The sequence below is a fragment of the Arvicanthis niloticus genome, chromosome 14 (assembly GCF_011762505.2).
Source record: "Arvicanthis niloticus isolate mArvNil1 chromosome 14, mArvNil1.pat.X, whole genome shotgun sequence".
Taxonomy (NCBI): Eukaryota; Metazoa; Chordata; class Mammalia; order Rodentia; family Muridae; genus Arvicanthis; species Arvicanthis niloticus.
This window is the reverse complement of record NC_047671.1, coordinates 54,913,581-54,930,941: the sequence shown is the minus strand read 5'-3', so window position 1 is coordinate 54,930,941 and position 17,361 is coordinate 54,913,581. Positions and strand designations below refer to the sequence as shown.

The 17,361-nt window shown below is 47.2% G+C and overlaps 1 protein-coding gene across 22 annotated transcripts in view; it reads left to right on the top strand.

Annotated features, from left to right (window-relative positions):
- Bin1 (bridging integrator 1) overlaps positions 1-6,695 on the top strand; it is a 58,549-nt gene extending 51,854 nt beyond the window's left edge. For 10 of the 22 annotated variants that reach the window (XM_034518134.2, XM_034518137.2, XM_034518139.2 and 7 more), the window contains 4 exons: positions 2,011-2,082; positions 2,322-2,432; positions 2,691-2,792; positions 5,360-5,973. In XM_034518134.2, coding sequence (XP_034374025.1) covers positions 2,011-2,082; positions 2,322-2,432; positions 2,691-2,792; positions 5,360-5,467 — 393 coding nt within the window. In that variant the 3' untranslated portion in view covers positions 5,468-5,973. Of the gene's footprint in view, positions 1-1,074; positions 1,183-2,010; positions 2,083-2,321; positions 2,433-2,690; positions 2,793-5,359; positions 5,974-6,461 lie in introns of those variants that run through there. The other 12 variants (XM_034518126.2, XM_034518133.2, XM_034518135.2 and 9 more) reach the window with 4 other exon arrangements.
- The last annotated feature ends 10,666 nt before the right edge of the window (positions 6,696-17,361 follow it).

Genomic DNA, 17,361 nt, shown 5'->3' with positions numbered 1-17,361 from the left:
GGCCAAGGAGTCCTGACTACAGTGAAGTATTAGAAAGTTGTTTGCCTGGGGACCCACCCCTGGGATCTCTGGACATGGAGGCTCAGAGACTCAGAGAGACTCAGAGACTCACAATTGGAATGTGCTCGCAATTGGGGATAACAAAATCAGGGTTCCAGGACACAATCTCACAAGAGCCAACAGCAGCCAGGACTCTGGGGAGTTTCTATAAAAGAGCTTCGTTCTGTAAAGTGCTAGCTGAGGTTGATAAAAATCCCAGGCATTGGGCTGGAGAGATAGCTCAGTGGTTAAGAGCACTTACTGTTCTTACAGAGGACTGGGTTTTAGCTCTAGTGCTTGTATCAGGTGGTGCACAATTGCCTATAATGTCAGTTCCAGGGGATCTGATGCCTTCTGGGCTCTACAGGCCTCTGCACACTGCGGTGTATATATACACTTACACACACACACACACACACACACACACACACACACACACACACACGGAAATAAAAGATACCAGGCATGGTGACACAAGTTTGAGAGGCAGAAATTGAGGGGGGGGTGTCTCTGGATCTTGCTGGCCAGCCAGTCTAGCTGAAAAGGTGAGTGCCAAGTTCAGATGAGAGACGCTGCCCCCTAAAGAGTGAAGTACAGAGTGTCTGAGAAAGGCAGAAGAGATGGTCGGACCTCTGGCCTCCACATACATGTCACATATGTGCACAAGCATCACACACACACACACACACACACACACACACACACACACACACACACGGAGTCTTTCTGCAGTCACCAGAGAAATAAGACTGGAGTGGGGCTGGCAGGACCATTTTGGCTATTTTGGTAGATGTTATGCTATGTGGTGACATCATTTTGGTAGATGCCATGCTGTGTGGTGACATCACACCTGCCTGACAAGAGGAATGGGAGACAGTTGACTCCACAAAATTCTGATCAGGCTGATACCCCGGGCCACATCCCTTGTTAATGCTGGGCACTGAAGACCACCCTCTCTTGTCTCCTGCCCTTGTCCAATATGCCTTTCCCACCTGGCCTTTTTACCCCTCCCCCATCTTGGTGGCCTGTCACTAGCCCACAGAGAGTCAAGCTGGCATCCTGCCTTCCGGGGAGCCCAGTTCTGCTGAGGGCAGCTTTGCTGTGTCCTGGCCCAGCCAGACAGCCGAGCCAGGGCCTGCCCAAGTAAGTGCTCCCTCCCCCTGTTCCCATCTGGCGGCTTCTCATCTCTGGGGTGTAGCATGGACAAAGAGCCAGAGGAAATGCACAGTATGGACAGGGCCTGGTGGCCCTGAGATGTTGTCGCTAGGGGGTCCCTAAGGTGGGTGATCATGGCTCAAGTCACATCTTCTACTCTCTTACCTCAAAGTAACCCCTGCAGAGCGTGGGTGGTGGTGGTGGAGGGATATTTTAGACAACCTAACATTTTCCAGAATTTTCTTGTCTTCATCATAATTGTGTCGACCAGATGCTTTTATCTTTGCTATATCTGAAAAACTGGAGGGCAGGAAGGTTGAATAACTAGTGTCCAGTGCTCAGAAGTGGCTGAGTCTGGGTGTTGGTAGAGGTTAGCCCATAGTGGAGTCTTTGTCATGGTCTACTGCAGCGTTCTGTGGAGAAGGTAGCATCTAGGACTGGAGAGCCTACCTGATACCCTAAGCATGCTTGGTGGGTCCAGGCTATCCAGCAGGCTTTAGCTAGCCTGTCAGGGGCTGGCAGAGTGGGCAGGACGAAGTGGGGTATTTAGAGGAAAGGGCTTGAAGGCAAAGGTAGGGTTTACTGTTTACTAATGTGCAGACCGTTCTCTACACACTCGCCTCCCTCCCTGTGTCAGCTAGTATTTTCTCTCCACCTGCCTGTCCTGCTGGATGCCCCAGGATTGTGTAAGACACATTTCTAGGCCAGCCGGGCCAATACCTGTGGCCCCCTCCCACTTGCACGCTGCCCTCCTGTGCTGTGTTGTGGATACATCCTGCTCTGTCTCTGATCCCTTGCTGGCATTTTATGTTGCAGCCAGCAGAGGCCTCCGAGGTGGTGGGTGGAGCCCAGGAGCCAGGGGAGACAGCAGCCAGTGAAGCGACCTCCGTAAGACGTCAGGGACCGTGCCCTGTTTTTTCTTCCCTGTTGTCTGTCTGCCCAGTGCTGTCTGTCTTCTGCCTGTCTGCAGCTTCCCTGTGTTCCACACCCATGTGGGTGCAGGGCACAGTTCCCTGGAAGAGCACAGGGCAGGGTAGTTCGGCACCAGACACACGAACACAACCCCTTCCTTCCTGTGGTTTTTCCCACACTACCATTGATCCAGCTGACTTATCCCCTATCCCTAGAGCTCTCTTCCGGCTGTGGTAGTGGAGACCTTCTCAGCAACTGTGAATGGTGCCGTGGAGGGCAGCGCTGGGACTGGACGCTTGGATCTGCCCCCAGGATTCATGTTCAAGGTGAGCGTAGGCTAGCTTTTGTCTCAGGTGCCTTGGGGTCACCCTTGTTTAAGGATAAGACACTTAGCCCAGGAGACCTGTGGCCCACTCTAAGTCTACTTTATGCGGTAGCTGGTGGATAGCACGTGCGTGCGCGCGCACGCGCGCACACACACACACACACACACACACACACACACACACACACACACACCCCTCAGTCTTTTGCAGGCTGGATGGGGGACATAGCCCCCTGACATGCTCTCCCAACTTTTACAGGTGCAAGCCCAGCATGATTATACGGCCACTGACACTGATGAGCTACAACTCAAAGCTGGCGATGTGGTGCTGGTGATCCCCTTCCAGAACCCGGAGGAGCAGGTGAGCCTAGGGTGCGGGATTCCCCAGGCTGCTGATGCAATGGTGGGCATTGCCAGCAGGGGGCAGCAGAGGCTCACTGGAGCAGGGCATGTCTAAGTTGGCAATTACCTGCATCTCTTTTTCTTTAATCTTATTTATATTCCTTTCCCTGTCCCTGTCCTCTCATTTTAGCCGATGGGTGGTAGTGCTTTTTTCTTCCAGCTGCCCTGCCAACTTTTGCATCTGAGTTTCTTTCTTGTCTTTGCCATGCTCTTGGCCTTGAGGCCTGCCTTCCTTCTACAGGGTTTCTGCCTGCAGTGACAGAGCGCTAGGCTAGGCTCACACTGGCCTTCTGGGCTGGCTCTACTCTGTATGGGTGGCCTCTTGCCCTAAGTAGGTCTAGGCTGAGCTATGGGGAGCCCAGGCTCCTTAGGAGCCATCTACCTTATACTTTTTAAGATAGGGTCAGCCTGTCTCTACGTCTTCAGTGCTGAGTTCCAATACATTCCCCTACATCTGACTTTTTACATGGGTTTTGGGGTTTGGAACTCAGATCCTCATGCTTAAGTGGCAAGGACATTGCTAACAGAGAATTCTCCAGCCCCATCTACTGCTGCTTCTGAAGTCCTAGGAATCTACTGGCCACTTCAGTTGGGTCTTTCCTAGCTGGGTGAGATTTTGAGAAGCATAAACCCTGGACACCAGCCATCAGGGTGGTTGTGTATGGGTACTGGGGGGGGGGGGGTTGAAAGGGGATCTAGAGAATAGATTGGTAAGGATGCAGAGACCTGTTAAGAGCACAGATAATGTTAGAATAAAATTACAAAGATCCAGGGAGGTGCCAGGCATAGTCCAGCTTTGGGACAGTCACTGTAACTCCAGCAGTGAGGGCCTGCACAGAAAACCCCTGGGGGTCAGTGTCAACAGGAAGATAAGATAGAATTGGAGGCCGGAATGGAATGGATTCAGGACCTTCTGACAGGCGTGTCTGCTCTGTAACCCATGGTCCTCAAGTGTCCTGGGATAGCCACAAATGCAAACCCAACATAAAACAGCAAACTTATTTAGAACATTATGAGATTCTGTTCGTTTGTTTTGAGACAAGGTCTCATGTTTCTAGGGCTAGCCTGGAACTTACCATATGGCTGAGAATGGTCTTGGAATCCTGATCTTCCTGCCTTTGCCTCCGGAGTTCTGGGATCACTGACATGCACTACCATGCCTGGCTCATGGGGTGCTGGGGATTGAACCTGGTGCATGTCAGGCTGGCCCCCTGCCAACTCAACCACATCCCAGTCCCTAGAAGTATGGGACTTATTTGTTTGCTTTTGTTTTTTATCTTTTCAACTTGGTTAGCAGTTCTCAAGCATGGCCTTTGTGCCCGCAGCAGCTGTCACACTGTCTAAATGCTGAACACATCTGTCAGAGGCTTTAAAATTTTATCACATTATTTATTTGTGTGTGTGTGTGTGTACACGTGCATATGACACGGGCGCAGGTGGAGGTCGGAGAACAACTTACAGGAGTCTTCACTCTTTCTACCACATCGGATCCAGGGATCGAACTGAGGTTTTTAGACTTGGCAGCAAGCCACAGGGTCATTTCACTTTTGTTTTCAGTGCTGGATATTGTATTGAAGCAAGGGCTCTACCACCAGCCCTCCCTTTAAATTTTTAATTTTGGATCAGGATCTCACTAAATTGTCTGGAGGTAACCTTGGACTCACTCACTCTAGTCCAGGCTGACCTTGGACTTGTGATCATCCTGCAGAGTAGCTGGGAATGCAAGCCTATGCTAACAGGTCTGGCTAGATGTTCTTAGCTGTTAGTACTTAAGGGACTTTCCAGATGTTTCTAGAAGTCTGAAGACTTGGGGTGACAGTTGGAATCAATCCTCTTGGAAGTTGTTAAAACTTGGGAAACCCAGGTCCAGAGAGACACACAGGAGTCAGAAGACCTTCCAGATTTCTTAGAGTTGACAAAGCAGTGGGCTTTGAAGGAAGCTTCAGCAGGGGACTGGGGTGGAGGGAGTTGGGGAGTGATGGGGTAGACACGGGGACAAGGAGAGGAGAGGGTGTGTTGGAACAAGGGAGTGTGTCCAGGATCATCTGCCATCTAACTAGACTATGAGACCCTCTATCAGATTGTATTTCTGGCTGTATTTTAAGTCCCAAGGACTGTCTGGAAGAACAGTGGAGCAGTTAGTGTGACAGCTATCATTTGTCACTGTTTATAGCCCGGCTTCATTGTGGACCCCATCCCAGAACAGGTGAGCGACTTGGCTCTCTTCAGAGCTGTAGAGCAGCAGCAAGGAGTGGTGGCAGCTGTGTATGGTAGGAGCTGGCTGATTGCTGTATCTAGAGGGACTGGATTCTAAGAAGGATGCATCTGCAAGCAGCAGATGGTTATGGGCCAGGACTGATGACACAGTTTAGGCTTAGACCAGTGCAATGCCCAGGCACAGAGGATTCTGAATAGCAGGCCGACTGGCTCTTCCCAGGTCTGCTCCTTCCAGGTCTGCTTGGGTCCTAGTATCCTTGAGGGTGTTGTGAGGTACACCTGTGTTACTCGTGCTCTTGTTGGCCCCAGGATGAAGGCTGGCTCATGGGTGTGAAGGAGAGTGACTGGAATCAGCACAAGGAACTGGAGAAATGCCGTGGTGTCTTCCCTGAGAATTTCACAGAGCGGGTGCAGTGACGGAGGAGCCTCTGCATCCTTCCGGTGTGTGAAGAAACTTTTCCCAAAAGATGTGTGCTTTTCTTTTCTTTGTTTTTCTTCCTCTCTCTTCCATTTTGTTTTTGTTTTGTTTTGAAACTCTTGAAAAGTGTCGGGAAATTGGGGAGCGGAAACCTAAGCCAAGAGGTGTACCCCCAAAGATGAGGTGGTTTTCCAAAGAGCCGTCCGACCCAGTTCAGTGGACTTCTCCAGTGTTCCCGAAGCTGCTGTGTCCCCTCCCTAGTTGAGTTCCCGATGCCCGCATGTTCAGGGCGGGCCGGGGGTGCAGAGCCACCGCCACATTTGCCTGACGCTTGGCCGCGCCACCGAGCAAGGCTTGGGTCCTCTTCTGGCAGCTGCCCTGGGCAGGGCCTGCACACTGGCCCAGCCTGGTCCCGCTCTGCAGACCAACCGTGTGCTGTTTGAAAATAAGCCCTAGTGTTCAAAATGCAGCGAAACAAACAAAAAAGAAAAACCTGACAAAACCACCCAGAACAATGCGTGTCTTTCTTTGCTTCTATTGTGTGAGTGAGATCTAGGCCAACTGAGGCTTTTTTTTTTTTTTTTTCTTTATTGCTGGTGTCCCTGAGGTACTTGGGCTGAGGAATTCTGCACGGATAGCACCTCCCCCTAGACTCATGGTGTGAGCTCCCTGGGGTTTCCAATGGTGGTGGGTGGGTCAGAGGTCAAGTGGTGGACACTCTGGGTACAGTCCTAGGTCACCTTATTTAACACACGTCAGCACTTTGTGGGATGGGCAGATGGGTGGATAGCACTCAGTGAATGCTAGCCCTAAGTACTAAGACATGGAAAGAAGCTGCAAGGGGTGGTGGGCCTCAGACCCCATGGGGAGCCTGAGTCCCGCTGGGGAAGGGCCAGGATATACCCGAAGGTGAGCCAGCTGTGGGATTTCCCCTCCCCGCTCTCTCCCTGTGGCCCCTCTGGACACAGCTACTTCTGTTTGCCTCATGAACAGATGGAGGAGATCAACCCAGGACTGCAGAAACACCCTGGCCTCCAGAGAAGGCTGACTAGGTATCTTCAGGAATTGGGTTCAGCATGAAGTCCCCTGCCTTGCTTCAGGTGACTGGACTGCTTTGCTGTGGGCTCCAACCCCAGCCATATTTGGGTTGGACAAATAGAGACAGCTATATCAGAGCAACACTGTGTAGGGCAGAGTGTCCAGCCTGCAGCCTGTTCCCTACTGAAACCCCAGGATAGCTAAAAACATGGCCTGACACAAAAGTATAAAGCTTATTTAAAGTAGTGTAAGATTTCTTGTGCAGACTTGTTTGGTAATTCAATTCATGGTTCTGAGGTGTGAACTTCATAGAAGACTTCTTTCTCGCCCTGATGTCAGAAGGTTGGACACACCTGTAGAACATTTCTAGTCACTTGTTTAGAAAGCTATAGCTTTCCTCTCCTTCCTTTCCCCTGTCCTTTTCCTTGGGGGACTTGGGTTTGGAGCCCAGATCTGAGCCTAGGATGCAAGGTCCCTCTGCTCTATGGGGATTTGCAGTGAGGGTCTTCAGTGTGGAAGATCTTCAGTCATTTTCACTAAAAACTAGTGTAAAAAAAAAGTATTTGCACTAGGTTTTACTGTACTTCAAGATTCAAAGATATGTCATAAAGGCTTCTTGTCTATACTACACCCATCTACCTACCCCCACTCCATCCTTTTTTAAATAAATAAATAAATAAATAAATAAATAAATAAAACCAAGATCTATTTATATAGCCCAGGCTGACTGTGATCCTTCTGCCTCAGCCTTCTGGTCCTGAAATTATAGGCCTGTCCCACTCTTCCTGATGGTGGCCATGTACCTAGGAGCTGGGTGTTGCAGGGTTCCTGTCAATCAGGAGATTCAGAGCCAGGCAGCAGTACTATTGTCTCGTTTCTGCAACACTACCTTATAAAAATTACTTAAGGAAGAAGGATTTATTGTAGCTTGCAGTTCGGGAGCCTGTCATGGCAGAGAGAGTGTGGCAGCAATAGCTTACAGTGTGGAGGCCGTGGCAGCAGAAGCAGGAAGTGTCTGGTCATCTTACATTCACAGTCAGGACACTGGTGCAAAGCTTGCAGACTCTTTATTCAGTCTGGGACCTCAGGCTGTGGAATGGAGCCACCACATAGGGGCAAGTCTTTGTACTTAGTTAATCCACTGTAGAAAAGTGGGCCAAAGACCTTAACTTAAACCCAGAATCTGAAACTGCTAGAGGAAAATATAGGAAATACTTCAAGATACCACAGAAGCAAGAAACAGGGCTACTGAAACAGAAGCGTTTCTGCTTACGAGGCTGGAGGGGGATATCTTGGTGGTTGAGAGCCTCACAGTCTTTCAGAAGATCTGAATTGAGTTACTAGCACACATAAGGGAGCTCAAACTGCCCGTAACTCCAGCCTCTGTCTGCACTTAAATATACATACACACACAGACACACAAAAAATAAAATTAAAAAGTATCAAAAGTTTCTGCTGATTAAGTGGAACTATCAACAAAATAAATAGTCTATATCATGAGAGGAAGTCCCTGATGTTAAACCTCAGATAGGGGCTTGATGTCTGGAATATAAAGAGCTGTAAAAATTAAATACTAAAACCGCAAAACCAAAACTGAAAAAAAAAAAAAAAAAAAAAAAAAAAAAAACCAAAAAAACAACCCAAGCTACTGACAGAAAAAAAAAAAAAAAAAAAAAGGCGGGGCAGCGTGGGGGATATGTGTGTACTAATGACAGTTCCTAAAAGAGACACAAATGGCCAATGTGTATTATTTAAAAAGTATTAAATATCCTTATCGACTATGGAAACTTCTTTAATATTCCATCGCTGGGCCTGTGGGTTGGATAGCGCAGTGGTTAAGGCCACAGAGCCTGAAAACTAGAGTTCGTTTGATCCTCTAGGAGAACCAGCCCCTGTGAACTGACCTCTGAATGCAGACTGTGGCACTCGTCCCTCCACCCTCATGCATCATTGCGCCCTAGTCAGGATGGTTAGGATCACGAAACCTAACGACAACGAGTGCTTAGTGAGGAGGTGTGGGAAGCAGTATGCCTTAGTCGACTGTGGGCGTGAGAACTGGGGCGGCCATTATGGACACCAGTGGGGAGCTTTCTCAAAAAATTAACAATTGTGTGACCCATTTCCATACCTCCTGGGTATAACTGCACATCTGTGGTTAGTGGTTCTTCACAGTGGCTAGGAAACGGAGGCAGCTTGGACATCCATCAACAGAGGGACAGATAATCGAAGTACGCTGTACATGCACACGGCGAGATTTCATTCAGCTGTAAAAAATTAAAATAACAAATATACAGGAAATAGGATGGATCTGCAAGGTATATTGAGTAAGGTAACCCAGACTCAGAAAACAGAAAAAAAAAAAAAAAAAAAAAAAAAAAAAAAACCACAGTCAGCTGAGGTGGACCCCAAACCATCCCAGAGCTAAGAAACCCGTGCAGTAAGAGGGAGGGCTTAATGTGTGAGCATGTCCCACGCAGTACCAAGAATTCCTGTTCTACAAGTAGACATAGTTTCCGACCATGGGCAGCCCGAGGAAAACCAGCCTGTGTTTGGACGGCATGAACATGATGTGGTTAACTGATGGAAACGGAATGTGGCTGAGGTCTGTTAGAATCTTCAGCAAACCTGCCAAGATCCTTTGAACCCTTCCTCCTGTGTGTAGGTGTTCAGTGTGTCCAGTCTCCTGTTTCAGTGCATATCCTAATAGTACTCTGCAGTCAATGAAGCAGCAACACAGTCCCATGGCAAGCACTGTAGAAATGACTGTAAAAGTAACTTTTATTCCCCTGGAGTTATGGTCTCCAAAGCCTACTGCCTCTGTCTACTAACCTAGGCCTAGTCCTGGAAGCTTCTAGCCTCCGTACAGTCTTATCTAGGCCTAGAATGTTTTCAGCCTCTGAGACTTGCTGCTGAATAAGCTCACCTTTCTAGCTCTTTCTGGCCTCTGGCTGGCTGGTCAACTCAGGTGTTCTGGCTCAAAACTCCTCTCTACGCTGACTGCATCAAACTAGCTTCTTTCAGCTTCCAACAGAATTGCTCTGCTTGGCCTCAGACTAACTCTAGCAATATGTTCTAATCTTCTGGCTCCTTCTCATTCTTTGGCTTGTTCTGTCTTTTCCTGTGTCTAACTTGTTCTCTCTTTGCAGCCTGTCTCTTTTCAACTATCCCAATAAAATTGCCTCCTCTCTCCTCCCTCTCTGCACTGCCTCTCTCTTTTCTCTTTTTAAATAGCTTCCTCCCTCCCTCCCTCCCTCCCTCCCTCCCTCCCTCCCTCCCTCCCTCCGTCCGTCTGTCCGTGTGTGTGTGTGTGTGTGTGTGTGTGTGTGTGTGTGATGACAGTTGAGCATATCCTATTCTGTCAATTCCTGATTCATCACTTTCAAACATGATGCTTTCTTCTACAAACTATCTCCACTTTCATTGTTTGGGATTAAAAGTGTGAACTAAGCATGTGTCTGTATTCCAGCCAGAGGATCCATATTGCTGGATTAAAATCCCTCAACAAATGACTACTTGGGGGGTGGCTGCATAATCTGTAGTCCCAAAGTTCAGGTCTCCAGTACCCATGTAATGCCAGGTGGCCATGGCAGGCTACCTGTGGGCAAAGAGGAGTCCCTTGAGGCAGCTGGCTAGCCAGTCAAGCTTGTGCTCTGGGTTTGCTAAGACCCTGCCTGTCTTTGTTAGGGTTACTATTGCTGCAATGAAAGACCATGACCTAAAAGCAAGTTGGGGAGATGTAGGGGTGATATTTAGAACTTGGCACCTGGTCCGGCTTGTTTCTGGGCAGCTACCATATTCCCTCTGCTCCTTGGCTTTGACCTGGGCTCTGGCTAGCTAGATGCACAGGTCCTGGCACCCATGAGATGCCAGAGTGGAGGATGGCTCTGCCAATCCACCACACTGCATCTACAAAGTTTGGTGGAACCCCAGACAACATCTGCCATCCTTGCAGTACCTGGTAGAAATGAGACTCTTAAAGCTTAATGATTATCTAAAGGGTTTATATATTTAGAAATGCTGAATCAACAAGATGCCCATACAGTTAGAGTTGTTACCCAATATCTAACCTTTTGATAGAAGTTGCTACCCGGACAGCTTTCGACCCATCCGTGGTTCTCCATGGCTGATAGCCCCCTTCTTCTCCTCCCCTTCCTCTTTCTCCCTTCCCCTTGCTCTTTTTCTCCCCTCCCCTTCCTCTCTTTCTCTCCCAGCTCCACCTCCTCTTCTACTGCCTAATCACTGAGCTCCACTGTGAATACAATGTAGCAGAATAAGTATCCTGCTACAGGGAGAAAAATGATTTATTTGGCTTGCGTTTTCACATTGTTGTACATCATTGAAGTCACAGCAGGAACTTGAACAGGACAGCAACTTGGAGGCAGGAGCTGGTGGAGAGGCCATGGAGGAGTGCTGCTTACTGCCTTGCTCTTAATGGCTTGCTCAGCCTGCTTTATTATAGAACCCAGGATCACTGGACCAAGGATGACCTCACCCACAATGGGCTGAACCCTCCCCGATCAACCACTGATTAATAAAGTACCACACAGGCTTACCTACAGCCTGATCTTACAGAGGTATTTTAATTGGTATTTAATTCTCTCAGGTGACTTTAGCTGTGTCAAGTTGACATAAAACTATCCAGCACACTGCTTCAGTCAGTAAGGTGGTGAAGCATCAACAAAAATTCTCAATTCAACAAACATGCATATTCACCTTATATGTGTGCTTACACACATGTGAACATGAACACATGCACATACATGTGCTAAATAAATAAATAGGTAAGGGGGGCCCCTGCCTCTGGGCTTTGGGCAGCTGTTGGGCACTCTGACAGTCTTTTTACTGTTAGGTGAAACCATTCAGTGCTTCCTGTGCAATAATGAGGATCTGATTTTAGAAAACATACAAAAAAAAAAAAAAAAAAAAAAAAAAAAAAAAAAAAAAAAAAAAAGCCAGGCACTCCTGTACTCCCAGCACCAGGGAGGTGAAGACAGATGGATTCCTGGGGCTTGCCGGCTAGCCAGTTTATTCCAATTGGCAAACTCCATGGAAAAATGAAAAACCTTACCTCAGAAAAGCAAGTTGGTTAGCTCCCGAGGCACAGCATCAAGGGTGACTTCTGGCATCCACATGTACACACATACACCTGAACGTGCACCTGCGCACACAGAAACATGTATGCACACATAAACATATATGAAAGAAATCAGTGTTATGCTGGATTTACTGAGTTGGATTTTAAGCATGGCTGATGCTCATTTTCCTGTAAACAAGCACAAATATTAAGGGAGATTTTAATTTGATTCCTAGTAGTAGCCATCGAACTCTCTCAGTACACTTGCTGACCTGAGTGAAAGGATTGTCAGACTGCCCTTGTGCCAGCACTGGCCACTGAGCCTTGCAAGCACTCTGGCTCTGGAAGGTTTGATGAACGCTAACGTGCACCCCCTTGTGGTCTAGCTGAGGTACTACTTCAACTGGGAGTAAGTGATCAAGACTGATGAAAACACAAGCTTCGGAGGCCTTGGCTGATGCTAAGAGAAAAGGCTTGAGGCATCTAAACATCACTTCTCAGGCTACACAACCAGGCTTCGGAGGCTCCCTGAGTCCCCTGGGAAATCTTCCCTGAGGTTACAACAGTAGGCGGGATAAAAATCTATCCCTCTTAGGTAGTTTCTCTTTTGCCACTTTTCTTAGTGAGCTGAGTGGGAAACAGAAGGAAAAGAACGCGAGGGAGCCCAGACCAGTCCTAGTCAGCAGCAACTGAGCACCAAGGCAGCTGCCTGCTGACAGCTGAGTAGAGGCAGCTGGACAGTTCAGGCATGGCCAGGACAGGGAGGTGGGTAGCAGAGGTGGGGGTTGGGGACAAAAAGAGGCAGAGAGCTATGCTTCAGGATTGGCTCTGAGGAGAAAGGGAAGAGAAACTTGAAGCTGGAGAATGGTAAAGTCCTTAGGACCAAAGGTTCCACACACCCCAGGTTCTGGGCTGTCACACAGCCTAGTGTTAAGGGCTGAGGAATCTTGATACTGAAGCTTGCCTGCTAGCCTCAAACAAGGTCTAAAGAACTCTGACTTCTTAGAAATCCTGATACCTAGGCTTACCTGGAAGCTGCAAAACCAGCTGCAGTCAAGGGCTGAAGCGTTTGACTTCCTAAGCTTACACACTGTTCATAGGCTAACACCAATAGACCAAAGGATCTGCAGACTCAAGTCCTACAGCACCCATGGTGCCACCAGCTGCCATCTCACATGGCATCAGACATGAAGGAAGCTGGAAGTTGCCCAGAGATCAGGTTTTCCAGAGTTTCTTCTCATCCATTCTGACTTGTGTTTGGGTACCAGACAGCTGCTGACTGAGAACATTCTCAATCTTTTCTTTCCCCTATTGCTTCTTGCAGGGATGGATTTTACTGGGGATAATGAAAGAGATGTCTCATTACAAGAAAGAGCTGTTGTGACCACAGCTAGACCTAGAAAAGAGTGCAGCACAGTGAACTCAGTAAAGAGCCCTGAATAAACTCACCCTTTCTTATTCTTTATAACTCTGGCTGGCTGGTTCAACTCAGCTGTTCCAGCTCAAACTCCTCTCCAAGTTGACTGATTTTTATCTGGCTTCTTTCAGTTTGTCACTGAATTGCCCTCCTTGGCCTCAAACTAACTCTATCAATCTGTTCTAATCCTCTGGCTCTTTCTTACTCTCTGGCATACACTGCCTCTGCTGACCTGCACTGAACTGATGACCTCATGAACAAACTACACTGCACTGCACTCACTGCACTGACTCCCAGCTGACTGAACTGAACTCCACTGCACTGAACTCAACCGACTGAATAGAACTGACTGACTAGAACTCAGATCTCCATGCCTCTGTCTCCTGAGTGCTGGGATTAAAGGCTTGTACTGGACCTAAGCTTTTCTTCACTTGAAACTTCACTTGAAACTATTCCAGCTGGCTCACACAGACCTGGAAGATCTTTGGATATGATCCCTTGCCAGGGCTGGATTAAAATTCCTCTACAGAGAGCCCAGTTTATGCTGTTTTAGTTGTGATTTCCCTGTGTGAGTAGTGCTGGCTACGTAGGGGTCAGTGCCATTAACAAAAGATCAGGCCTTAACTTAGGAGACTGCCACTCAAATATACTTTGCTCTCCGTGTCTATGTCCACACCAAGCTCTTCAGGATTTAGTGACTATTCCCTGGCATCCAGCCCCCCCTTTTTTTCCTAGCTGTTCTCTGGAAAGCCAGGAGTTGCTACTTTTTTTTTCTGCACCAGAGAGTCCAAAAGGAACATGGCTTTTGTGAGTGGGCTTCAGGCCTAGGGAAAGCTCTACTTGGCTTGGGAGGCTTGCTGTGTTAGACTAATGGGTTATTCTTCCTCCATAGAAAACTTTTGAGGATCTAAATATTGCCTCGTTCCCTTCTCCCTCCCCTGCCTCTCCTTTCTCCTCAGTTTCTTCATCTAGCTCTATCTATCTATCTATCTATCTATCTATCTATCTATCTATCTGGTGATGCACATGCATGTAGAGGCCAGAGAATGATGTCAAGTGTCTTCAGCTGCTCTCCACTTTATTTTTTGAGACAGAGTCTCTCGCTCAACTGTGATGTTGACTATTCAGCTGGTCAGCTATCCAGCAGGTCTCAGGAGCCCTGCATCCTCAGTAGGTACAATCAGCTTTTTGGATGTGAGAGCTGGGAATTAAGCTATGGAATTTTCAGGAAACTGGATGGATCTGAAATGCATTATATTGAAGTGACCCAGACTGAACAAACAAACAAACAAACAAACAAACAAACAAACTCTACAGCTCTTTTCAAAGGAGATGTAGACTCACACTGAGCTAAGGTTGACTCAAAGCCATCCCAGATCTAAGAAGTCTGTGCATGGGTTTTGTCCATTTCCCATGCCCTCCCCCCATTTTTCTTCTGTCCTCTACCCCCTCTCCTTTTCTCCTCTCTCCCTTCTCTTCCTCTCCTCTCTTTCCTTTTCTCTCTCCTCTCTTTTCTTCCTCCTTTCTTCTCCCTCTTCTTCCTGTTCCTCCTCTCTCCTATTCCCCTCTCTCCTCTCTTTTGTCTCTCCCTCCCTTCTTTGTTTAACAAGATTTGACTTTGTCCTCAGTACATATAATTCCTCACAGCTCTGATGTGTGAGGACTTCGTGTTTACCTGGAGAGGACATATAGAGCTGGTCTCTGGAAACATGCTGCCAAGGCCCTTAGCACTCTGCTCCTTTGTGGACTCAGCTCTATCTCTTCTATCATGAGGAAGGAACTTAACGGAAGGAAGTATCCAGCTTGTAAACAATGGAAAGTGTGTGTGTGTGTGTGTGTGTCTAGTCCAGAGGTTCTGGCACTGTCTGCCTTGCAAAGTGAGTTTCCCATCTTGAGTCAGTTCAAACCAGTAAAAGCTTCACAAGGAATGGCCAGCCTCATAAAGACTTTTTAGAGAACTCCCAGGGTCCCTCAGTAGGACAAAGGGTTCTTCACACAGTTTAGGTAGTGGTCTCAGAAGTTGGGTGCTTCCAAAGCTATCACAAGAGCAAGGAGCAAGACATGCCTCAAAAGAACAGCAAATTAATGATTCCTGTAAACTGAAGTTCTCATAAAAAAGCAGCATTGACATAAACATTCTATGGGACTGATTTATTAAGACTTTGTGGGGCTGGAAGAGGGCTCAGATTACTGCTCTTACAGAGGATGCAAGTTTGATTCTAGCACCCAGTCCATGTCTGGCAGCTCACAAGCTAGTAGCTCCAGATCCAGGGGATGTTACCACTCTCTTCTGGCCTTTGTGGCACATGCACTCAGGTGCACACTGCCCCCTCCACCACACACACACACACACACACACACACACACACACACACACACACACTAAATATTAAAAACAAAAAAAGACTTCAGTGTTAAGCATAGCTGGAATTGAATGTGCCTTGTCCTTTTCAATTACAGGAATAACAAACATTCATTTCTGCTAATCGGATTTTCTAATTACTGTTTTCCATGTTGACTCAGAAATAACAGTTGCCACACAGCTTACGAGTTCTTCATTCTTTCTCTTGACTGGGTCATTTTGGGCCAGTGATGACATTGTGCAGATTCAGTAGAAGGAAAAGTTGTTAATAATTGGTTCCACTGTGGGATGTGTTATCAACTTTATGCCAGTTTCTTCCCTGGCAGTGACTCTCTGGGGCTTGTGCATGTTCCAAGAGCCCCATAGTCACTCCTCATGGGTGAGATAAACAGTGGGTGACAGGAAAGGCTGCTCTCCTGAGGCCTTCAATGATGGGAAGAATGTGGTGAATAATTGTGCCATAGTTAGAGTGATATGTATGACCAGAAGACATGTTCAGGGGCTTTGGAGATGGCTCAGTCAGTAAAATGCTTGATGAAAAACCACAGGGACCCAAGTTCCATCCCCAGAGCCATTGTGAAAAAAAATACTGGACGTGGTGACATGTGCTTATGATCCCATTTTTGTGACAACCTGCTGATCTCTAGGATTTGTTGGCCAGCAAGCCTACCTAAAGTGACAAGTTCCAGGCAAAATGGGAGACTATCTCAAAAAAAAAAAAAAAAAACCAAGATGAATAGAAAGAAATCCAGAGATTAACTTCATGCACATGGATATGCATGTGTGCTTGCTGAACGTATGTGTATACTAACCCCCATACAAACAGGCCTACCCCTATACACACAAAAAATACATATAGTAAGTCTTGGCAATAGAGAAACAGGCAGAACATTCAGGAATCTAGGCTATTTCTTTGTGGTGGCTAGTACCTGGTGTTGCTAACCTGGGTGATGTGGAGGATGGCTCAGCTGGTAAAATGTTTGCTTTGAAAGCATGAGGAGCTGAGTTAGATTCCCAGATCCCATGTGAAAAAAGCCAGGTGTGGTGGTGCAAACTCACAATCACAGTGGCAGAGAGGTAGAGTTAAATGAATTTCAAGATTCCTTGGCCAGTCAGCTTAGCCTATTTGGTGAGTTCCTGTTCAGTGAATGACCCTGACTAAAAACTCAAGGTAGAATAGACTCACAGCTCCAGGGAGGCTTATTAGACCCACACCAGTAATTTATCCATTCATATATCCCAACTTTTTTGTGTGTGTCCCTTTCCACATCCATCCATCAGGTAAAGAGCTCAGTCCATGCCACTAATACACACAGTGAAGTGCCCTTCCCACATGCCTAGGTGGGGAATACACACTCCATTCATTCCTGCCAACTACATGTATTCCAGTTGTACGAACGTGGTCCCTTCTAGAAGCTGACACTAGATTCTCACATTCAACCACATGTGCGAGTGTGTGTGCAAGAGCATGCACAAACACACACACACACACAGACACACACACACACACACACACACACACACACTTGAGGATCAACATCTATTTAAGGCACTATATTCACACCAGTAACTTCCACTTACTCCCAAGATTACCTGCCCCATACTTGCCTTCTGCTTCTTCCCTGACCCTCCTCTTTTGATAGATAATTACAGACTCATATCACCAACTCCACAAACACTCCTTACTTAAGTTCCTAGCATCTCCCCCAGTCTGTTGGAGATTGACTCTGAGTAACCACTTCTGTAACTACAGAAGGTTTGCTCCTATACTAGAAACCTGAAAGCTAGAAAACTAAGCCAGGACTATTTGTGAAATTCCATTTGAGCATCAACACTGAATAGCCCAAAAATCAATCCTAAGTCCTGTAGTCAACCACCTGACAAATTAAGGTATCAGGAAACAGTTCCAAACACCTATTTAACAAAAGAGAGGCAGGATTTCTATACCAAGAAATAGTACTAACAATGTATCCCCATATGTCTTTGTTCAGCTCCAAATACA